The sequence below is a fragment of the Acomys minous genome, assembly GCF_964271855.1.
Source record: "Acomys minous genome assembly, chromosome: 2".
Classification (NCBI taxonomy): domain Eukaryota; kingdom Metazoa; phylum Chordata; class Mammalia; order Rodentia; family Muridae; genus Acomys; species Acomys minous.
The window spans coordinates 89,667,021-89,692,109 of NC_140484.1; the positions used below are offsets into that span (position 1 = coordinate 89,667,021).

At 41.8% G+C, this 25,089-nt stretch overlaps 1 protein-coding gene across 2 annotated transcripts in view; it reads left to right on the forward strand.

Moving 5' to 3' along the window:
* The window catches only part of NELL1 (neural EGFL like 1), an 843,592-nt gene that overhangs the window by 178,838 nt on the left and 639,665 nt on the right, over positions 1 to 25,089 (forward strand). For both annotated transcript variants that reach the window (XM_084773584.1, XM_084773585.1), the window contains exon 5: positions 13,568 to 13,664. In XM_084773584.1, the coding sequence (XP_084629710.1) occupies positions 13,568 to 13,664 (97 nt within the window). The remainder of the gene's footprint in view (positions 1 to 13,567; positions 13,665 to 25,089) is intronic.

The window sequence follows — 25,089 nt, forward strand, 5'->3', positions numbered from 1 at the left end:
ACTTAAAGGAAACATGTCGAATTCACAGATCCATAGGAAGGGTCAAACTCGGAAAGCAGAGCAGAGGTTTCAGGGCTGTTGGGGAGGAGAATAAAATACTGCTTTATAGTCAGAGTTTCTGTTTGGGGTGAAGACAAGTTTTAGATACAGTGTCAATGGTCACATGTCACAGTGGATACAATTAGTGTTGCTGAATCTTACAACTAATCATGGATAATGTGGCAATTTTTGATATATGTTATAATAATTAAAATTAATGATGTAATGCAAATATATATATATATATATATATATATATATATATATATATATATATATCTCAAAGTGTACACATTCAGTAAGTGAATTATGTTGTATATGAAGTGCATCTCACAAAGGATGTTGAGGTTAGCATGCAGGAAAATAAAAAGATTATGGGTGAAGAGAATCCCCCATGAATCTGGGAAAACTCCCTCAGCAGGTGAGTCTAAGCTAATGAAAATCATTTAAATAAGAGAAAAAAAAAACTCAAAGTAAAAACTGTAATACTTAAGAAGTAAAAGCAGGAAAAAAGTCAGGTTGGCATCAGGCAGTTTGATAGCAACATCTGAAATAAGACAAAAAGCAGCATTTTCAGTGAAACTCAGCTAGACTGAGGGGGGCTTGCAGCTGACAGCCACGCTGAGTCTTGGTGTGCTGATTCAGCCACTGACATGCTTCAAAGGGGTCTGGAATCAAGAAACCAACTTGCGGGAAGGATGGAAGCTTGAGACCCGGTGAAACTTCCAGAAGTTGCAAATACCCAAGCATGCGGGATAATTAGACTAGCATGAAGTTGTTCCCAGGCAACTCGTGTTGTGGCGAGAGAGTTGTTTATGAATCCCTATGAAGAGATGGAAGCAACTCACAGCAGCCAGGGCTACATGGCTATAACTCTCATTTGCTTTGGCAGACAGATCACGGAGCACCTAACTCTTCAGAGGTCCCATACTCATCTGCCAACCAACAACCTACTTTTCAACTTTTCCATCCATCTAGTTTTGAAAATACTGACAAAGCAATTTGAAAAGTTTTATCTTATTTTTTGGAAAACATAATAATAGTACTAACTGTTAAGGTAGAAGATAACACTTCAATACATACATGTATAACATGCGCTGATCAAATAAAAAAGTATGTGTGTGTGTGTGTGTGTGTGTGTGTGTGTGTGTGTGTGTGTGTGTGCGCGTGCGTGCACACGCTGGTGTGTGCGTGCATGTGCACAGGCACTTACATGCCGTGGGGTGTGTATGGCGATCAGAGGATGACTTGCAGTGACTTGTTCCCTCTTCACTCTACATAGGTCCTAGAGATGAAATCCAGGTTTCTCCAGCTTGGTGACAAGCACCTTTACCCACTGAGCCATATTGCTGCCCCTATTTATTTATTTTAGAACCTTTGAGCTCCTAATGTTTAGTTCTTTAACAAAACATATGACAGGTTTGGGGGAACTATAGTGATATGTGGGGATGCTGGAATCTCTTTCTCTGAGGTTTTGGTACCCATTCTCCAAACTCCTGCTCCCTGCTCTCTCTCTCTCTCCCCTTCTGAGCAGTGACTCCTTTAGTCTCTTTTATTTTGAGGTTTTTATTTTTAGCTTCCACGTGTAAGAATAAACAGGCAGCATGTGTCTTTCTTGTCTGACTTTTACACCCACATGATATCATTCAGTTCCAAATGTTTGGACGATGAAAAATTGATCTGTGTTTGAGGCAGAAGGAATAAGCCCGTTTATCCACTGTGCTGTCATCGGGAGAGGGCTGTATATAGAAACTATGTGCAATAACAGACTAGGAGTGCCAAGTGCAAAAGGTAAGTGAAAAAGAACCCACTGTTCACCAGGTGTCGCGGCGCAAGCTTTTAATCCCAGCATTTGGGAGGCAAAGGCAGGTGGATTTCTGTGAGTTCAAGGCCAGCCTGGTCTACAAAGTGAGTCTAGGACATCCAAGGATCTGTTATACAGAGAAGCCATGTCTCTAAAAACCAAAAACCATGCATTCTGTTGCGAGAACTGGGTTAGGTCTTGGAGACGGCAAGGCATGGGAGAACCAAGTTCTGTTGTTCACTTGTCCACAAGGACATAGGTTCTGGTTAAGTCACAGGCTGTATATGATGTGGGCATAGAGCATGTTAGAAGATGGCATCTTCTGTCTGATGTGCATTGTAAAGTAACCTCCCCATTTTGTTGCATACAGGGCTTCATGTGAGTGCTGAATTGTTTGACATTTGATCCATTTTCCCACACACTCTTATGTTACTTAAGACGTTTTGATGCTAAGTGACAGAGATAAACTTGAGTAACTCCGGTTTTTACATTTCAGTGTGTGTGTGTGTGTGTGTGTGTGTGTGTGTGTGTGTGTGTGTGTGTGTGTGATGTGGTTTATGTAAGGAGGTGGCATGGTTTATTCAAGGTTACATCCCACATTGGCTGAGCCTTGAATTTGCAGCAGAGCCCTTCTGCCTCTGTTTTATTTAAAACTCTCCTTCAGAACCTCCTTGTTTTACTAGTATTTTTCCTCTTCTTTCACTTCCTTAACTCTTCTTTTCTCACTTGTTTTGGTCTTGAGAACTAAAGGAGTCACTTGTGTGTCCCTAATAATAGGCTTATTTGAGGCGTGTCTGAAAACTCTGTAGTCTAAACATAAAGTGGTCACCAAGACACAGGGAGATTCAAAGGAGGAGTAGAGAGCTAGCCATCACATCAGTTTTTCTGTGATCATCTATGAATGCCTTATCAGTGAGGGGCCATTACAGTTTAAATGGTAAGAAGAGTTTGAAAGGAGTTTGCAACTTCATCAGACACTTCCTGAGCTTCGAGTTGTAGCCCATTGTTTTCCAGATTCCAATTCCCCCCCCCTACAATGAACAATAACTTTTTGATTAAACAGCTGGCAGTTACTATTGAATGCCTCACATTTAATAACAAAGTCTTCCTTCAGAACAGGAAATTTTATCTAAATTGCTTTGCTCTTCTTGGTTACTGAACTTCTAAAGTCTGACAGGACTGATAGCATGGAAAAACAAAAATTTCATTCAAGAAGACGATGATTACTTTTTAAAAGAAACAGCCTCGAACTAAATGAATAATTCAGAGTACATGCTGCAAAGCAGAAGTCAAGGCATAAGCCTTGTCCTCTCTGTAAACATTATTAAAAAACAATCAAGTTTGTATTGACACATTTATATTGGGAAGACCACAGATAGTAGCTGAGAGCCGAAGAGACTGCAAAGCCATGCTGTAGGAAGGACTTTCTTCACTGTGGCCTGTCTTCTCCATGGGGGCATCTACCATCACCTGGCTAGTGCTATGTGCTCTGCAGCAGGCTACCATGACGACAGGCTACCATGACGACAGGCTACGATGACAAGCCCCTTCTCTATGCATCCGCACCACAGCCTCAGCCCTTTCTTCCCTCCTGACAGTACTTGCATTTGGTTGAGTCACTTGGGATCTTGGCAGAGAGGAACCAGTAGACAGCCCAGGGTCAGTCTCCTGAGCTGCAAAGCAAGGCAGTAAAGAGTCAAAATGTATCTGGAGGGACAAATGGACACAGTCCATCTCACTAGAGTTTCTATTTCTTTTTATTAAAAATCTGAGGTTAAAAATATGATTACAGCATTTCTTTCTTTCCTTTTCTCATTCTAATCCATATAATAACCCACCCATCACATCTTCTTTTTACATAACGGCCTCTTTGTCTTTAATTGTTGTTACATATACATGTGTATATATAGCTCTGTTATCTATCTATCTATCTATCTATCTATCTATCTATCTATCTATATCTACTTATTTGTCATCAGTCTTTCCACTTGCCATCTGTATAGCAGTTGCTGATGGATATGGTCAGAACTCTTTGATTTTTTTTTTGTATACCTCATAAAAGATAGGATGAGATAAGTTTTTCACTCCTTTGCATTGTTTTTCTATTTTTAAATTCTGTCATTCAAGTAGAAAAATCTTTAGAGGTGGTCTTAGAGTGGAGAAATTGCAAATGTCACTTGCAAATTTCAAATTTCACTTTTTGGACATGGCTTTAAGCCCTAACCATGGAGTGACAAGCATTCTTGAACAAAGTAAGGCTGTATCCAGGATGTATTAAGATTCCCCACCCAAATCTGACTGTTAGGAGGGGACAGACAAGTCAGACATCATATCTGTCAGTGATTCTTGTCTACACAAGGTTAGATTGGCGTATGTAAGTCTGATTTCTATGGGACCCATACATTTGCATTTTTAACAAACTCATGAAATTCTCCCATTGCCTAGCCAAGTTTGGACATTACCAAGTGATCTTACATTCAATGACTTCAAATCTGACCTCCGTCAAGAGACCTGGAAAGAGCCAAAGAAAATAGATTTGGTCTTGGGCTTCAGAGATACCAGCGTTTGGGACAGGTGTGTAAGCTTGCAGCCTAGGACTGCGCAAGATCTAAAGGAGAGAGAGAGAGTGTGTGTGAGTGTGCAAAATATTTCCTTTGTTCCTGACCATAGCTGCTGATTGTTTGGAAATGTCGATCACCAGGTCTTTTGGGAGCCCTGCTTTGCTCTGGGAAGCTTCAAGCTGTTAGATGAGGAAGCGTACCTGCTCACTGCTGACAGATGGCTTTTGGATGCTTGTATATTATTGTAACAAGTAGCAGATGGAGGTGGGATTAGAAAACACTGAATGTCCTTTCTGACCTAAGAGTTCCTGCTACCCAAGTATGTCCTACATGAGCAGCGGGCGTTGGACGTGTCACAGGAAGATCATTTAAATCTTCATCTCAGGAAATAACAAGACAGGTAACATGAGCAGCTAGCTGGGCTATCATTAAGCACTGTGCACAGCACATCTTGTCTGGACCCCTGGAAGACACGGCAGTATGTGGCTGTGGCCTCACAGTGCTGCTGGCGGCACTGTGTCGATAGAGTGGTTTGGGGCCTCAAACTCAACTCTTCTTCACACTGGGGCTTCTGACCTCGTCATTTAAAGAGATTGAGAGCTGAGGTAGGAGTGTGCTTATCCAGTAAAGCCAAGTGGGGACTTGGGCAGTTTGTCTGAAAATATTTCAAACCAAAGTATCTTTTCAGGTTATTTGGCAAAGATAAGAGCATCTCTTTTCCTTAATCACGCTAATAACATTGCACTTGTAAAAAAAAAAAAAAGCATTCACGACTTCACAAAAATACTTTACAGACTATTTTCTGGGTGTTTACAGAAAGTCTGTACAAGACAGATTGCTATTAAAAGCACCTAGGCATGGTGGTATGCCTGTAATTTTAGCACTTTGGAGACGGAGGCAGGCAGACCAGAAGCTCAGTGTCATTCTCAGCTACTCTATGAATTTGACGTCAGCCTTAACTAAATGAAACCACATTTGAAACAAAGTTCATGGTTGAAAACAAAATCCAAGGTGCAGTAACTTTGCTTAGGTCACAAAGTGTGAAGAAGATGGTAAGACTTAAATGGAGGCTGGTGGAGTCCGGTCCAGATGGTCCTTCTCCGCCTCACAGTGTTTCTGTAATCTCCCCGCTGGGTGTTTTACTCTGCAGGAGCGGAAGGCAGCGCCCACCTTGTGGCAAAGGCTTACATCTGGGTTTGAATTCTGTCTTCACCATTCGTTTCAGGAAAGCCATTTCACCTATGTGAGCACGTGTCAGCTGAGCAGAGTGTGTGCCTATTCTTAGCACTAGTACAAAGATTACAAAGGCTATACCATAGTTGGAGCCCAAGGTTTGCTCCTGCAGCTTTTACGGCCGAGACCCTGCCCCCTTTGAGTTTGAGATTAAAGTGCTCTGCCCCCATCAGCTGCAAAGTTCTACAGAGAAAGGAGGTTCACGGTTGCCAGCCTGCCTTTCTCTGTGCATATTGCTATGGCAACTATAAAACTCACCCTATCTTGAGGCATAAGTAAACTGTTATTGTTTCTCTCATTACCTATTAGTTGCTTGTCTTGTTTCCCAACCAAAGCAACTTAAGAAAGGGTTATTTGACTCACAGTTTGAGGAAATGGACTATTATGTTGGGGCAGGCCTGGTGGCAGGAGTGTCAGCCACAGTTCAAGCTGGAGCCACAATCAGGGAGCAGGGAGAGGTGAACACTGGTGCTCGGTGGCCTTCTCCTTTCTGTTCAGTTATGGCATATGCTCCCTAGAAGCAGGTTGGGCCTTCCCACCTCGGTTCATGTAATCTTGAGAGTCCCTCACAGATGCACACAGAGTTGTCTCGTAGGTAGTTCAAGATCCTGACAAGTCGCCAGCATAAACGTTCACAGTGCACATTTCCCTCCGTTGAGACACTGGGGGGCACATTTAATTCCTGTCCAGAGCATCTTCCTCATATGGGAAGACTACTGTGACTCCCCATCGGTCTTCCTCACACGGCCTCTGTCCTTCAGCCGTTCATTTCTTGACTTGGTTCTTAGGTCCTTCGTGTTCTTCTTGACTCGTTCTGAAGTACGTCTGTTTATTTGGGGAGTTCCTAGAACTACACGTGATTATCTGAGCAGATGGATTCGGATTAGAGTCAGATTAGAGTGGACTTCTCACGGTCCAGTTTAAACTCCCAGTCCTGCTTTGACAGTCTTACCTTAATTCACTCTTAATGAAAGAGAGCTAAGATCCCTCCCACCCCCATATATCTTAGCGTCCTGTTGATTCTTAGGTATCACACACTGTGTTTAAGAGGCTTGCATATTCTAAGCACGGACGCTTTTGTGTATGTTTTTTTCTTCCAGTGTTAAATTTCATCTTGAGTTGACCCGGATTCCTGCCTATTAATGTCACTTTTAATCCTGATAGTGTTACATCAACTCTCTTAGGACTGAAACCATAACACCAGCTTCGTAGTTTCCTGCAGACTTAAGAAACACTGTTAACTGCCAAGTCACAGATGATATTCCAAATATGATAGAATTATGTGATCGGGTAATTTGACATTGATCCACAAATCTGAAGCGTCTAGCCTGACTCTGGATCCTGAGTTTCAGGCAGAGAGAAAGTGTTGGGAAGAAGCAGTGGAAGATGTGCTGACAGGACCTCTGATTCCTCCTCACAACCCACAGGACCTCTGATTCCTCCTCACAACCCACAGGCCACAGAGCCATCCTCACAACCCACATTAAAAACAAAGCCAGGTGTGATGGGTTGTGCTTGTAATCGCAGAGCTGGTGAGGCACAGAGAGAGGTCTCCTGGGGTTCTCTGGCTAGGCAGCCCTGCCTGAGGCCAGTGAGAGACACTGTCTCACAAACCAAGGTGAATGGCTGCTGAGGAGCGGCACTGGAGGTTGTCTCCTGGCCTCCACACATGTGCAAAGCAGTGGGAGCCATTTAGATATATAAAAACTGTCAAGACAGGGCAGCTTCGTTGACATAATGGTTCTGGTGAGGAAAGAAAGAGGACGAATGGGTAAGATTTTGCTGCTAGGGAAGAAAAACACAGGGTTGACAAGTCTTTTTTCAAGTCAGTAGAGCTGGTCACATGCTCTCTGATCTTGGAGAAGGCTCCTCTTCTCTTTTGAGGTGTTTGTGTCCTGTTCTGCAGTCTTCCCTGGGGGGTGGTGCTGGTGCTGGGTGTGTTAATCCCTTGTAAACACTGCTGTAATTCCTAGTGTGTGTACACCAGCAAAGGCATCTCCTCAAATATCTCAACTGTACCTCCTCCTCTGTGTTTGCATTTGTGGTGATTTCCCAGCCAGCTGCAGAGACACAATTTGGAAAGCTGCCCAGCTTCCTGCTTTGCTGTGGCTGTCCCTCTAGTAACTTGCTTGGATTTTAGCATTGAATCTGGTTTGTACCTGTAGGACACACACAACACTCACCTGCACAGCTCAGCTCCCTGTGACATTCTGTTTCTGCCATCTAATGCCAGAGGTGCATTTTTAAATCTTATTATTTGTTGAGTGTCATCTGGATGTTAAGCAGATTGGTAGGAGGGGACCCTTTCATGTCCTTCAGGTACAAGCGCTCTGGGCTGTGTGTTCCATGTTAAAAAACAAAACAAAACACAAAACCATAATTAACAGAAGCCAGACAACCTGACAGAAACGCAGCAAGCAGCTCTCTGTGTGCATAGCTGGTTATGTGCCCTGTCACAGTGGATGAGATTTGAGGAACCTCTGGGTGCAGGGCAGACCTCTGCACTGAGCACTCAACATTTGTGGGTGTCAAGAATAATGCTAATGACATCAGATGGGTGCCCTGGGTTTTTCTAGTTGGCCTCAAAACCCTGTTTTTCTCACGCATGTCCCATGAGGCCATCAGTAGAAAGTGTGCCGGAGTCTTTTCTAGCCTAAGGCAGAGGAAGGGCTCAGTGTGTGCAAGGTCACATGTCACCACAGCAGGGGGACATCTCGGGGGGGGGGGGAATGATCTTGTGTTCCGCAGAGGAAACTCTCTAGGAAGTATCTTGATAATCTTCTGGGAAGAGACTTCACACGCTAAGCAAGGTTATTGTGACTTCCCTCCTCATGAGTCCGTTGAAGAGGCCTCTTCAGGTGGAGGCAAAGCCCACAATTAATGTCTGCATTCAGTGTCTCATTGGGGGCCTTCATGGTGCCTCGGTAAACAGGGACGCGACACATGTCAGTTCATTTGCTTTACATTGACAATTCATCCTTCTATGTAGCTGGGTAAGGAACTTGGGGTCCCTTTGGGGGTCTTTCTTCATCCAGGTAAATAAGCCCCCACTATCCCTTCGCCCATCACATAGATCCACCTTTCCATTGCACAGTGCTGAGTGCCAAGGGTGTTGTCTTTAAAACAGGAAGTTCAAGCTTTCAGTAGAATATGGACTAGTCTTTTATGTAGGAAGAGTGCTCTTACTCAAAGTTACACAGAAAGAGGGCTTGTTCCTTGTGAAGAGACTCCTGATGCGAGCCCTGGATCCGGCGGCTGATTTTATCCGGACTGTCAGTTACTCTCAGCTGCTCCATCTCCTAAGGCAAGTTTTATGTTTGACTGATGTCTAATTTTTCATGGTGATGTATTAGAAATGAGGTAGTATACTTTAGACCCCTGATGGATGCTAATGGCACACGCGACTCCTGTAACTCCCCCAATACCATTTAATAGTCAGTGCCATGCTCACTGTGGCTCAAGTGAGCTCAAAGCCTCAGATATAGGACCAAGTGGGAAGTAAGTTTTCTTCAGTCAAAAGAAGGGATAGGTTTTTCAGACTTTCAGACGGCTGGAGTGTAATACGTTATTTGTGTCACACAGACTATGAGAGTGTGATAAGTTTGGTAAAAGCAAAAAGATTTATATGATCTGAAGAGAAACTACAGTGTTATCTGGGAAGACGATGATAATGGAGCCAGCTGAAGCTGTAAGTCACTAGCTTAGCAGAAGGGCTGCTCTTGATCTAATTAATTTTCAAGTTGCCCACTGTTTGTCCTTCTTTTTGAAATACAGCTACCTAGCTTCTCTGTTAGCAACGGGTCTGCCTGACAGATTTAAATTTGCTGCCCCCTCTCTTTTCTGGGTGGAAAACAATGAGAAGCATTTGTCTTGCTTCTTTCTAGCTTTGTGTATAAATCTCAGGAGGTGGAGATGGGAGAGGAAGACACTAGGAAGGGACGATCACATTTCACTCATTTACTGACTTTATTTCCCAAAGGCTTAGCTGCATGACGCAAAGCGCCTCTTCTGGTGAGCTTTTTTTTTTTTTCAGTCTGAATTATCCAGTTTTATGAATTACTTATTGTGAAGTTTTGCCTCGGTAGGCTTTTGCAACCATCTTACTAGCCTCTTCCAATTTTGAAGATTCAGGAAGTGTTCGTTCACTCAACTATTCAGAGTACAGACGTCTACCTTGGCCAGGCAGGATTCTTGACACTAGAAATGCTGACTTGAAAATGGTAAGGGCTCCACTTCGAGGTGTCCCATAGGAGATGAGAGTCAATGAGCAAAGCAACCATCTAGGAATGAGGATGAGAAAAAGACAAGCCAAGTGCTAAAGAGTGACCAGGTGCCTTGGAGGTGCTTTATAGAAGACTATCAGGGTCTCTCAGTAAAGGCTGCAGTGGAGCAGACACGGGACTGGGTCTTGAGGTGAGTGCTCCACTACATCCAGACCCTGCAGAAGGTGAGAGCAATGGCAGCCAGTAAGTACAAATGCATCTTGAGGGGGAACACTCTGGGTTAAGGTCACCGGGGCAACTGAGTTCCTCCTTCCTTGGTCAGGAGGTCTGGAAAGGCAAGCCCTGCTGTAACCAGGATCTTAAAGACACCACTGTGCTGAGGAGGGACAAACGACATCTTCATAGGTAGAAGAGAGACTCAAACTGGTCATCCTAGTGTAAAGTCTCAGAGACCAGTAAGGAACCAACAAAGAAGACATAAAAATAATACATAAAAAGCATTTAAGGTCACTCTGAAAAACTGGCACAGAATAGAGATGTTTCTCAGCGTGGACATGCTTGTCTTCTAAGAACTTTTTCTCTGCAAATTGTCTCAATATAATGACTGTATCGGTGAGCCTGCAGAGAGCATCCCTGTCTCAGTCATCTTGAACTTGCTTCCTTCTTCCTTCAAGATAAGTCAGTCAGGTTAGGGCTTGTAATTTTTTTGGATAAGCTGTGTTTTTATATTGCTATTGTAGAAAAAGACACCTACTTGGTTTGTGATGTGAACACACATGAGGCAGTGCAAACCACACCCTTACCCCATTCAAAAGTGTAGATACTTTATGAGTTATCCTAGGGTGACCTCACCCTATACTTTGGTATTTTTCTCTGCAAATATTTACAGGCTCTATTTTCCTGTACTCTAACTTTTTGGGAAGCAATAGCTTGACTGTGGCTTCTGTAGTGGGATTTCATCACTGACTATCTAAACTGGCAGTGTAGGAGGAGTGGCTATGGCCTCAAGTTCAAAGCCCAGCACTTACAAGCCTTTGCACGACGGCTATGTTAGTTAATCTGGCTGATGTCCTTTATGCAGAGTTTGCAAGTTAAAAAACATAGTGTGTTTTAAACTCCTCTGTGTTGCTATACATGCCTCCAGTTTGCTGATTCTGCCTGCTGCATACATATTCTAGCGATTGTTACCTTTTGCAAGACATTGGTTGCCAGGGAGACAGCATCTTGCCCTTCTCTTTGGCCTGATGAGGAGATCCTGGTGGGGACTTGGCATACAACACTGGAGCACTGGTGTGGCAAACATGTCCTGTGGGTTACCATGTTCTAGTTGGTGGTGACAGACATCAAATACTGGTTTCCTCCCGTGTTTTAAACTAGGAGTTGCCATGGTCAAATGATGGACAGGATGGGAGTTGATCTTTTTTGATTGGTCCATCCTCCCTTCACTCATGTACTCAATAAATATTGATTAGGGGCCCACTCTTCTCAGTGGGCATGGGCCAGGAGTATATTGAATATAAGGAAGAAAGCATCTGTACCAGAAATGCCTCTCATTCTGACAGAGGTGAGCACTTGAAAATACAAGCTAAGGTAAATGGTTTGACAACATCTTCAATTTATTAGTAAAACAGCTTTGTAGAAAATTATGTTCCTATCTCTTCCTCTAAATACAACGACCTTCATTTCTCCATAGCCCTTGTTGTATCCACCAGTGTCAAATATAATTTTTCCATTGTTATCTCCACAGTACATAAATAACTTTATATTTCTTGTCCTCTATTGAAAATTATTTTGTATATGTTTTGCTATTTTTCACAATCTGCATATTTATCACTCTTAATGACTATAGTAAATTCTTAGAAGCTGATATATTTTATAAGTTATTCTTTTTCCTCTTTGGTTGTAAGTTTGGCTTGTTTCTATTTTTTCTGCTATATTGAGGTTGGGAACTCTTTAAGAGGAAATATGTAATATATTGTTGCACCATAAAACAGCTTTGACAAGTTGTTTTACCCAAGAAGGTTCATTCAACACATAGAAAACGTTGAATTCATATGAAGAAAACATAGCCTATCTTCTTAAGGGAAATTTATTTCTCCTTAATTATGTTTTGAGTTTCCATTTATAATAGAAATATAATTAGTGGGGGAAAAAAGCCCCGATGTGTCTCATGTTCCTAACAAGGCTTTGCACACAGTCTTCCGAACTGCACATTTCTGGAGCTGTAGAGCCACGGGGCTGCACAGCTTGGATAAATGGGTACAGTATGACAGCCTTGAGCCGTCACAGTCTTAACTGTCTCTCACTTTCTTTACACAACTGGAAGTCTTCAGTTCTTCTGCTATTTCCTTCTGAGCACCTTCTAGAGAAACACATTGCCTTCTGCCCTTCAGCAAGGGGCAGTCTGCTCCATGATAACCGGATGGTCCTGATACATCCGGAGAATGACTCCTCATGGCGGCCCCAAGTAAAGAATGCAGAAAACAGGAATAGATAGGGCTCTCATTTGGAATTGAAATGTACAGCTCTCTCCATCTAACTCAGTTGAGAGTCCTCTGGGCTTCCAACACTAGACAGGCAGTTGACCTACCACATCTGGAAAGAGAGACCCTCATTAAAGAACTGTCTCCATCAGGTGGGCCTATATGGACACGCCAGTGGGGGGCATTCTCTTGATTAATGGTTGATGCAGGCGGTTGTGGGCGGTGCTCTCCCTGGGTGGGGAGGCCTGGGTTGTGTAAGAAAGGAAGTGGACTGTGAGTCTGGGAGCAAGGCAGTAAGCAGAATTACATCATGGGCTCTGCTTGCATTTTATGCAAGCCAATTAAACACTTTTTCCCCCAAGTTGGCTTTTGTCATGATATTTATCACAACAGACTAGACGAGGTACTGAGAGATGTTTGCCATGGGGGAAAATGGAGGCTTGTGATGAGCTGACCTGAAGAAAGCATAGATTTTTAGCTGTCTCGTTGATCACCTGGTGTCAGCAGGGCAGAACCAAGATAGTCAGTTGTTCTGAAGCCCCACCTTCTGTGGGACCATGCTTAGGATGCTGTCTTTGGTTTCATGTAGTAGGACTGTATGGGTCCCAAAGCTCATTGCTTTATTTTCTTATCCTCCATTGTAGAATTTGGAGCAGAAGACATGCTTACAGAATACCTTGTGATTGGGTTTTGGTGTGGCAGTTGTCCAGTCATGTGCAGGGTTCTCTTGGGTATTGTAGAAGTGACCAGTAGCCACATCTCCAAAGCTAGGATGCAGTAGATACTTATGTCACCTGGGCTGTGGAGCCAGAGAGACGAGGGCTTCATCACAATGCTGTACATGTTCTCTATTCCTGCTGGCTGCAGTTGTGGATGTGCTTAATTTGCTGTGCCTCAGCTCTTTCACCTATAACGTTTGCATAGAATCATTTACCTTTGAGTTTGCACAATAGTCATTGCTCAGTCTGAACACTGAAAATGCCATCTTCATATTCACATCCACCCACCTTGTGGTAAGGGAGGTAAAAAAAAAGGCATGAGGTTCCTAGTCAATGTGCCCAGTACTGTCATGTAGTAGATCTCTGTTATGGGACCTGTAATTTAAAGTATGCCACATCTTAACCTCTTTAAACCAGCAGCTATGTACAGATATACAAACAGCATGGCATCTCTGGGTTGTGCTATAAGTCCTTCTATTAGCAACGATGTTCTTTGTTCCTACAGGATCTACGAGCGCGTTATAGACCCTCCAGAGACCAATCTTCCTCCAGGAAGCAATCTGTGGCTTGGACAACGTAACCAAAAGCATGGCTTTTTCAAAGTAAGCTCTGTTTTTCACGTATATTGAAAAACCCTCAAACTAACTTTCTCTCTCTCTCTTTTTCTTTCTTTCTTTCTTTCTTTCTTTCTTTCTTTCTTTCTTTCTATAATTTTACTTAGACTATTAATATATCACCCCTCTTTTTCCTCTTCAGCCTCTCCCACATCCTCCCTGTGCCTTCCTCTCTTTGATTGCTATGATGGTTTAAATGAGAATAGCCCCCATAGGCTTGTGTACTTGAAAGCTTGGTCCTGTACTGGTAGAACTCTTTGGGAAGTATTAAGAGGTGTGGTCTTACTGGAGGAGGTGTGTCATCGGGGGTAGGTTATGAAGTTTCAGAAGCTCATGTTGTTCAAAGTTAGCGCTCCCTCCCTCCCTCCCTCCCTCCCTCCCTCCCTCCCTCCCTCCCTCCCTCTCTCTCTCTCTCTCTCTCTCTCTCTCTCTCTCTCTCTCTCTCTCTCTCTCTCTCTGCCTCATGTTTGCTGTTTCAATATGTAAGCTCTCAGCTACTACTCAGCACCACGCCTTCCTGCCTGCTGCCGTTCTCCCTGTTACGATGAGCATGGCTTCTACCACCACGTGGAAATATGAGCCCGAAATTAAACGCTCTCTTTTATAAATTGCCTTGGTCATTTGTGTCTCTTCACAGCAATATAGAAGTAGCTAAGACAATTATTGTTGTTACGTCCATTATGCATAAATTATAAGTGTAGTGTGTTGAGCCCACTTGCTGATACTTGTATGTGTATAATTTCAGGACTAACTCCTTGGTATTGGCTAGCCAAGCATAGGGACTTTATTCTTGGGAAAGAGTAATTGTCCCTCTCTGAGGAGCTGTTATTTGCCTGTAGTTCCTTGTCAGTGATAGTTCCCCAACCCACATTAGCATGTCTGTTGATGTTGTCATTGTTTGGGGCTTGTTAGGCAGCCATATTGTTAAGGTATTATGGGTAAAGCTTCTCTTTCATATCTAGGAGACACAAACTCATAATGACTTCCCAAACCTCAGCGCTTATAATTATTATACTCCTTCTTCCATGATGTTCTCTGGGCTTTAGACACAGGCTATGTTGCTGGTTGTGTGTACACAATTATACTAGTGGAAGGGCATGGCAGTGACTGTTGAACACTTACTGAATATATGTGGTTTTAACTCTCTTAATGGCTTAAGTACTGTGTAAAGTAGCTATTTTGAAACTAGATAGAGCAGGAATGGTTTACCCTAGAACTTCACTGTGTTAAATGTTCCTTAGATAAACCACTCTGCTCTCCGTCCTGCTAGGCATGGGTGATCAAGAATACAAATGGCAGCCCTTCGGATGTATCCCATTAACTTCTTAATTCTGGGAGATTCAAATAACTGCGGTGGTTTGAATATGAATGGCCCGCATATGTTCATGTTTGAATATTGATTTCCAGTTAATGGAACTGTTTGGGAAGGATTAGGAGACATGGCCTTATTGGAGGAGGTGTGTATTGGGGGCTGGCTTTCCTTATTGGAGGAGGTGTGTTACTGGGGGTTGGCTTTCCTTATTGGAGGAGGTGTGTGTTGGGGGCTGGCTTTCCTTATTGGAGGAGGTGTGTGTTGGGGGCTGGATTTCCTTATTGGAGGAGGTGTGTTACTGGGGGCTGGCTTTCCTTATTGGAGGAGGTGTGTGTTGGGGGCTGGCTTTCCTTATTGGAGGAGGTGTGTGTTGGGGGCTGGCTTTCCTTATTGGAGGAGGTGTGTTACTGGGGGCTGGCTTTCCTTATTGGAGGAGGTGTGTTACTGGGGGCTGGCTTTCAGGTTGCCGAAGACTCTGGTCAGTAGCATTTGGAGCTATCTCTCTTAACTGGCTTCCTGTCTGTGGCTCTCAGCTGCTGTTCTAGCCGCACGCCGCAGTACCTCCCCGCACCATTACAGGCTGTACTACTCTAGAACTTTAAGCCCAACTAAACGCTTCCTTTTATAAGTTGCCTTTGTCCTGGTCTTTCATCACAGCAATAAAAAAAAATGGGGTCCATCATCAGCATACATGGTAACTGAATCTAGGAGAAGTATCTGTTCATACATAGGAAATAAAATCTCACCTTCTTTGAGTTTGGTTTTCTTGGCTATGAAGACCACACCATTTTGTTGTTCTTTGTGAAAACATGAACATACTGCAAAAAAAAAAAAAAAAAAAAAAAAAAAAAAAAAAAAAAGAACTGAAAACTTAACACCACAAAATTTAAAAATATTCTGTTTTGTAAAGAATAGCAGGCTTTGCCTCAGGCCATAGGGCAGACTTATGTTTTTAAAAATTCTTCTAACTTGAAATACTGATAAATGCTGGATAAAATACTGGCGAAATCTTTTAAAATTCGTTATTGTACTTACAAGAAGGGAAATCCTTAGGTATTAAATATGTGGAGGAGAGAAAAAAGAACAGAAGGGTATATTCCAAACCATAAACATAGCACTTTGGTCTTTTCCTTAAAAAATTAAGATAGAATTTACACATAGTAAAAAAAAAAAGCTATTTCTCATCTCTAAATACACAATGCAGTTATTTTGAGAAATTTTAGTTCAACCCCACACTGCTAAGAAGATAGAGAATTGCCCCAACACCTCTAGGCTATTCCTCTCTCTTTTTCTCCTTATCCCAAGCCACTCTTCTGTTCTGAGTTCTGCTTTCCCAGAATGCTCCATAAGTGCAATCATTTGTGCACATGGAATTTTTATAACTCTGAACATTGAGATTCTCCTAGGTTCTTGTACTTATGGGTGGTTTACTCTTTCCTTTTCCTTTTCCTTTTTATTTTTTATTAATTTATTCAGATTACATCTCAATTGTTATTCCATCACTTGTATCCACCCATTCCTCCCTCTCTCCAGCTTTCACCCTATTCCTCTCCCCTAGGTCTATGGCTGAAGGGGACCTCCTCCCCCACTATAGGATGTAGAGAAAGAGGAACACTCTTTCATTACTGGTGAGAATGCAAACTTGTACAACCACTTTGGAAATCTATCTGGAGCTTTCTCAGAAAACTGGGAATAGTGCTTCCTCAAGACCCAGCTATTCCACTCCTTGGAATATACCCAGAAAATGCTCCACCACACAACAGGGACATATGCTCAACCATGTTCATAGCAGCTTTATTCATAATAGTCAGAACCTGGAAACAGCCTAACTGTCCCTCAGTTGAAGAATGGATAAAGAAACTATGCTTTACTCTTTTCTGTTGCCCAATGTTCCTGTTTTTTCAGTATGAATAAACCATAGTATATAACTTTGCTTTTTGCTGTGAAGACAAATATCATGACTGAACAATTTAGGGGAAGGACGGATTTGCTTGGTTTATAGTCTATGCTATATTCAGTCACTGATGGAAGTCAGGGCAGAAACTCAAGCAGGAACTTGAATCAGAAACTTTAGAGGAGTGCTGCTTGTTGGTTTGCCCTCAGGCTTATGCTTAGGTCTCTTTATTATGTAGACCATGGCTGTCTGTAAGGGAAGGGTGGGACCACAGTGGGCGGACCTCCTGCCCCATATCCACTGTCAATTGACAGTCAAGACAATCTCCCCCAGACATGCCCACAGGCCAGTCTCATTTGAATGACCCCTCCATTGGGACTCCCATCTCAGAAGACTCTAGGATGTGTCCAGTTGACAATAAAACCTAGTAAGGGCACACATGCTTGTTAAGCTATTTCTCAGCTGATGAACATTTGAGTGTTTTTCAATTTTAAGCACTTATAAATAAAGCCACTAGAAACATTTGCAGATAGATTTTTTTTTTCGTGTGAGTAAAAGGTTTTGATCACATAAGTAAATATGTGGGTGTGAGATCACCAAGTCAGACATCAATGTTCAAGTTCATAGGAAACTGCCAATTAGTTTATAGACTATGTGAGCCATTTGGCACCCCCATAACTAATGTGTGAAAACCTTAGTTAGAGCCTTGAATTCCAACAGTCTATGGAGTGTGGGAAGCTCCTCAGATCCTATGTGTGTTGGAGAATTAGATGGAAACTTCTGAACTCAAGCCAGGGCCTCAGTGGAGGGAAGGCAGAGGAAGTCCATTACTCAACAAAAGCCAGATGGTCCAGAAACCAGCCTGCTTCCTCCTCCTCTGCAGACAAGAAAAAAGAATGTTTTCTGAGAGTTTAATTCCATCCCTGTCATCATGTGGGCATCGCCATAGACTTAATATGATAAGTGATCTTCAGGTGGCTCTTGGTTGGTTGGTACCTTGTGGATCCTGATGAGTAATGCAAATTAACTTTGGAGAAGTCACTCTCGGCCAGTCCTTTAGGGGTATCCCAGTGACTAATTGTTGAAAGTGGGGGTATATGAGTCATCATGGGTGACAATAGGGAAGAAGTGAAATATTGTTTGTTTAGTCCTTTAAGGATTTCAGAAATGAAATCAGCAAATATTTTTTTTAAAATCCTCATGTTTCAGTCCTCTAAAGAAATACTACACTAAGGAATATGTGCTCACCAGACATGATAAATTCAACTGGGAGAGATTGAACTGAAAACACTGTAAGAGATGAGAACTGTGGTCATGGGGTGAGCTAAGACTTGAGTGAGTCTGCTGAGATATGGGGTGATCATCCTTAGAAGGGCACTTAATGCTAAGGTCATTTACCATGGTAGCTCTGCAGATGTCAGGAAGGAAAGAAGAGGCTAAAATGCAGAAAAGATAAATATAAACTTTATACACTTGTTTAATGTGCACTCACAGATATGTATACATGTGTATACATATGTATACATGTGTATACATATATTCAAATAGATATTATATATAGACACATGCTGCATTTTTATTTGCATATCTCTGTGAACTAAAGAATGCTTTATTAAAGAATGCTTCATTAATTTCCAAATTAAATTTAGAGAATTTAACAGAGAGAAATGTTACAGGAGCTGTTAGAAATATACTTGTTAAGAATTTCCCGAATTGTGAAAGCACATTGACTCTCATTACAGGAAGTAGAATGAATGCACACTGTGTTATCTGCAGGCCAGCAAGTCACTTGGACATTTGGAGGTCTAAAGAATAATTTTACTTAGCTCCAAGGTCCAGTAGTGTTTCTGCTTTTGATTGTCTATGCTTGTGCCTGTTGGGTTCCCTGGAGAGCCTGTGCTCAGCTGGCCTCTCAGCAGGTGGCAAGGTGAGCCAGGATGCTTTTCCATTCTCCTCTCATTGGCATCTCACTCTCCAATGGCAGCATTCAGACATCTCTACAGGGTAGCCTTAGGATACTGAGCACCAGGTGCAAGTAAGTCCCAGTATTTGTGCTTGTAAAGCCTCTTTTAATTGATTGCATAGCTAATGGTTCATTGTCCAAAGCAAGCCATGTGGTGAAATTGGGAGTGTAAAGAAATAGAGTTCCTCTCTCAAAGTGCTGATTTGGAACATCACAGTGCAAACCTCGAATGCAAAGAGGAAAGGGACTCTGTGGAAGATTTTAATAATGTATTACACAAAGAAGATACTAAAAGTATCCAATGAGAAGAGATAAAATTTTAAAGCAAAAGAATGACTTGGATCAAATAGTTTTTAAAATATAAAGGCAGAAACCGAAAGACAGGAGGGAAACACTTTTAAATTTTGAGGAGAAAGTAACTCTCCAAAGTAACTGTGCAGACACAGCTTGATGTACAGCTAAGGGCAATGGTAAGATAAAAACCATCTGAAGACAAATCAAAACTCTTAGGTTATGACCACCAGGCTTTCGTTTTTAAAAAATTCTTCAAAGAAATACTCACATGGTATATATTCACTTATAATTGGACAATAGCCCAAGAGGCATGTCCCATGAAAGTCTTCACTTACCAGGAGATTGGGATAGATGTGAGAATATCTTAATGGGACTGTAGGTGAGAGAAGTATGGGGAAATAGAAGGATACAGACTGTCTTAGAAACCTAGAACTTTAAAATTTAAAAAGTGGGTAAAAATATGAGGCATTTATTTAATTTAATTTTTTTTTCATCCTGAGGAATTCTTTCTGTTAGGTAGTTTTTACGAGGTGCATTGCTTAGATTCAGGGATGAGAGAGGAGTGCTAATATGGTCAAATTAAAGGTTACAAACATTCTGGCTCTAAGTAAGCACAAGCCATTTGTTGTTTTTTAACATCCCCTGTTTAAGAAGTTATTGGAAAACACACATTATCCCTGCAAGCAGTTTTGGCTTTATCAGTTATGTTGAAGTTTCTTGACTCTGAGTCACCAGGAAAGGCAAACTAGATTCCAGGGTAAGGAATTTCTTTCCCTTTTTATGTCCCCTTAGTTTTTCTGTCTTTCTATTTTGCCTCAGTAATATTTTGGACAAGCAGTGGAATAAAAGTAAAGTTAGGACCAGAGTCTGGTGGCCCTACAAGTTTCTCAGTACAGCTAAAAGCCATTTCTTTTCTTACTGAGTGATGATTCTTGGGAGATTGACTTTGAAGGAGCAAGTCTGGGTAAGGCTTATGGGTACATATGCTTGTGAGGATAGCGCTACATGTACTAAGAATGCATTAGGTACATATATTAAAACATGTGAAGAGGTACCTATAGTTATTTTTGATTATATTCATTTTTTGTCTTTGTGCATGCATGCATGTGTGTATATGTATATTTGAAGAACGTGCGCGTGTGTGTATGCCACAGCACGTGTGTAGACATCAGAGGACAAATTGTAGATGCCAGTTTTCTCTTTCTACCATGTAGATCTAGGGCTTAAGCTTGGATTGTCAGGATTTGGGGTAGAGCTTCTAATATCTGAACCATACCAGTTGTTACATACATAATACATACATATATACACACACACATACATACTTAAAAACCCTTTTCAAGATTATTATAAAATTTTCTCTTAAAACCTTCCCACATACCTTTCCCCACTTTCTTTCAGATTCATGACCTGTTTTCACATTAATTACTATTCCATGTGTATATATGTATATATGAATATATTTATATGTTCCTAAATATACCATGATCAGTCTCTATAATGTTACATGTATGTATGTTTTCAGGACTGAGAGTTTGGTTCTGGACAACCAATAGATGTGCTCTCCCTGGAGAGGATGACAATGCCCACTTCCAGCATTCCTCAGTTGCCTATTGCTCTTTCTGTTGAGTCCTTGTGGGCTCTTCTTCATCCACTTGGGCATGCCCACTACTGTTGCCTTTGGTCAGCTTATGCTTGAGTGGTCATGCTGGTGACATTTTATGTTTGTATCTTCTGACATTACTAGAGCATAAAGATTTACATATTTGAACAAAGTCCAAGCTCGACCTCAAGTCTTTATGATATGTAAACTGAAGAAATTATTTAATTTCTTTAAAAAATCATATTCCATCTCAATAATATAAAAATATAAGCTTCAGAGTTTCTATGTATATACGTATGTGGAATTTAAGCAAAATTAAATAAGACAAGCTGTATTGCTTGGTACTCAAGATTTAAAAAAAAAAAAAAAAAAAGAACATCATGATGGCCAGATCTGGACCCAGGAGTTCTGCTCAATTACTGCATCAACCAAGGACAATACTTGCAGGGAACATCAAACCCCTACTCTGATCTAGCCAATGGACAGGACATTCTCCACAGTTGAGTGGAGAGTGGGGACTGACTCTGCCATGAACTCTGGTGACCTGTATTTGACCACTTCCCCTTGGTGGGGAGGCCTGATGGCACTCAGAGAAAGGATAAGCAGGCTACCAAGATGAGACTTGATAGCTTATGACCATATAGTGGGGGAGGAGGTCCTCTTCCCCCAAGGTCACAGACATAGGGGAGGGGAATAGGGTGAAAGCAGGATGGAGAGAGGATCGTGAGGATACAAGTGATGGGATAACAACTGAGATGTAATCTGAATAAATTAACTTTAAAAAAAAAGAATAATGGGTTCAAGTGGATTCCTAAGATTCTATCCTTGCTGTGTCTTGTTAAGGCAACAGCAACAACAAAGTACTTTTAAATGCCAGCAGGAGAGTAGAGTTTTACAAAGGAAAATGGGCCAAAGGTAGCTTGAGTACCACTGACCTGAAAACCCAGAGGTGACTGCATAATCACAAACAACTCTACAGAGGCACAGGCTTAGTGAAGCAACGTCACATGTGCATGGCAGCAGGGCAGCGTGGAAGGGAAGGACAGCCCTGCAGGGACAGAGCGTTTCATCAACCTAGGTTCATGCTGGGGGGTGGGGGAGAGGGGAGACTTTGCACCTTGTGTGAAACCAATTGTAATTCAAAAGTCCAATCCAATCTGTAAGTGAAATTTACCATAGATGATGGCCACTCTTGGTTGTTAACTTAACTGTAATCTGAAAAGAACTACAATCTAGAAACAGAGGGCACACCTGTGAAAAGGGTTTTGCTTGGTTTGAAGTGGGTAAATCTATTTCTAGTCCCAACCTTTGAGGCAGGCAGACACACACCTTTGATCTGAATCTTGAGGCAGGAAGCTGGGACTTTAATCTGGGCCACACCTTCTATTGGAAGTCTATATAAAGACCTAGAAGAGAGAAGCTTTTGGTCTTTGCCTGCTTGCCCTTGCCACATGCATTCCTTCACTGGCATTAGAGCCTACTTCTTCGGGACTTCAGCATATACTAAAGATCTGCTGAGACATCTAGCCTTGTAGACTGAGCAACAAATGCATTCTTGAACTTTCAGTTCAGAGCCAGAGAATATTGGATTAACTGGACTGCAGCCTGTACATCATTCCAATAAATTGCATATATACTCTACAAATTCTGTTACTCAACAGAACCTTGTCTAATACACCGTAGAAGAATTTCTTTACAGCCTTGATGTGGCAAAGATATTTTTAAAGAGAACATAGTAACCATCAAGAAGGAGGTGGCTATAGTGGAATTTACTAAAATACCAAAGTGGGTTTGTTTTTTTCAGTAATACATTTTTAAGAGCAAAAAAAGGCATGCCATAATATAGCTGAAGCTGTTACTACCAGTTACATTCTACAAAGGCCTTTGATTCACACCTCCAAGTCAATGACACAGTTATTGAGTTAAAAAGCAGACAAACACGCTGGCAGGCACTTTATAGGAGGGAATATCCAAAAGGGTAGTAAATACAGGGAAAGGCATCCATCTGACTAGTAATTGGGGCGAGAAGACAACATATGGATGCTACTGAATTCTGATAAGAAAATTAATGTTAATCACACTGATATGAGCAAGTGTTTTGTCAAGATGTCGAGCAACTAGAACCTTCATTTACTACAGGCACACGCACACTCACACACACTCACACTCACACACACACACACACACACACACTCACACACACACACGCACACTCACACACACACACTCACACACAGGCACACTCACACACATGCACACTCACACACACTCACACACACGCACACTCACACACACACGCACACACACACACACTCACACACGCACACTCACACACACACATACACACACGAGTATGTGCATGCACAACTGTTTTTTGTAAATATTTATTTATATTTATTTTATTTTTATGAGTGTTTTGCCTGCGTGTATGTATATGTATCATATGGCTGCTGTCAATAGAACCCCAGTGCTCTGAGAGAGCAGCCAGTGTACATTTTTCTGGTCCTATAAAATGTTTTTAATAGCAATATCCATAACAGGAAAAAACAGAGAAGCCATTGAAAGTATGAGCTATATCAATTGTACCATCATTAACAAGTATATTCTATGCATTAATCAACATGAACAAGCTATGCTGTGGCCATGTGGTTGGACCTCATAGGTAGTGAGTCCAGCAACAGAGTACTCAGGGTTGTATTACAATGAAGCACAGGAAAGGTAAACCTGAAGTGGGTCTAGGCTTTTGCTGGGAAGGGAGGAGTGAGGACTGGAAAGGAGAGAAGTGTCCTGTAAAGTACCATCCGGGCTTTGTTCGCTGAATTAGGTAGCAATTCCACAACGTGTTCGGGCCACGTTAGCTCCTCAGCAGTGCTTTTATGATTTATGTACCTTTATGTGCATGATGAAGATACATACTCACTACACACACACACACACACACACACACACACACACACACACACACACAAACACACACACACACAATGGTAACTTGAGGAAATAAATAAATCTATCAGTTGAGTGTTTTATTTTTTTTGGCATATTTCAATTTGTAATATACAGATCATGTAGGCAAAATGTTAGTAAGCGTACAAGCTAAGCAACACACTTAGCATATCTGTCATACTGTCTATAAATCTCGTAACCAATGTGTAACACAGTGTGCAAATGGCATCTCTATGAAAACTGATATGTGGGAACACGGACAACACAAAAATCGTAGATTGAGTCTTCACCCAACTCCTGGGGACGATTCTCGGATCGTGGTGTATGATGACAGTGGAATTTCATTGCAGCAGTAGTGAATCTGGAGAGAGTATCTGACATCGCGCTTTCATTCATGTTGGGATGTGACTTCTTAAAAGTCATAGTCTGGTTTAAGGAAAGAGAAGTGCGTACCAGAACAAAAGGAGAAAGGCAAAAAAAAAAAAAAAAAAAAAAAAAAAAAAAGATTCATTCTCAGGTAGAAAAACCTTTAACAAGCTAACTATCCAGATTAAGAAGTTGGGGAAAAAGCTTACAAAGTTTATCCAAAGATAGTAAAAAGCATGGAATAATAAGCATATAAGAACAGAAATTAATACAATGATCAGGCAAGGTAAAAATCCACCAAACGTGATCTTTAAAAAAATAAATCTAGGAATTTGAGCAAGCAAAAAATGAGGATGCTGTAGTGCCTCAGAGATTGAGAGCACTTGCTAGTCTTGCCGAGGGCTGGGGATGGTTCCTAGCACTTACATGCTGCTTTGGTGTTCCATGAGTCCAGTTCCAAGAACCTGAGGCCCTCTTCTGGCCTCTGCAGGCACTGCACACACGTGATACACATGAAATGCAGGCCAAGACTCATGCACTTAAATTGAAAATAAAATTTTCAAAAAAGACAGACTGAGAGAAAGGTATAAAACACAATGGTTGTAAAAAGACACACACCAATAAGTGATATAGAAATTAAGTAATACTCATGTATTACCCTCATAATAATAAAATGGAAAGTTGAGGGAAAAAGCATTACTGTTGAAAATATAAATTGCCCAATGAAGTGAGAGCTTCGCCAGGCTTGTGTCACAGCAGGGAAACTGAGACCGCGCTGAGCAAGCACCCAGGGTAGAAGCACTTACCAGGAAACTGCGACAGAGGAGAGGACATTCTAGGGGGACTCTAGATGAGAGAATCATGGGAGAAAGGCAAAGTAGAAGGACCCAGAGGGTCCTAGAAGCCTACAAGTAGAACATTATGATAGGCAGATTTGGGCACAGGGATCCCGCTCAAACTAAGGCACCAGCCAAGGACAATACAGGCGGTAAACCTTAAACCCCTACCCAGATCTAGCCAATGGTCAGAACACTC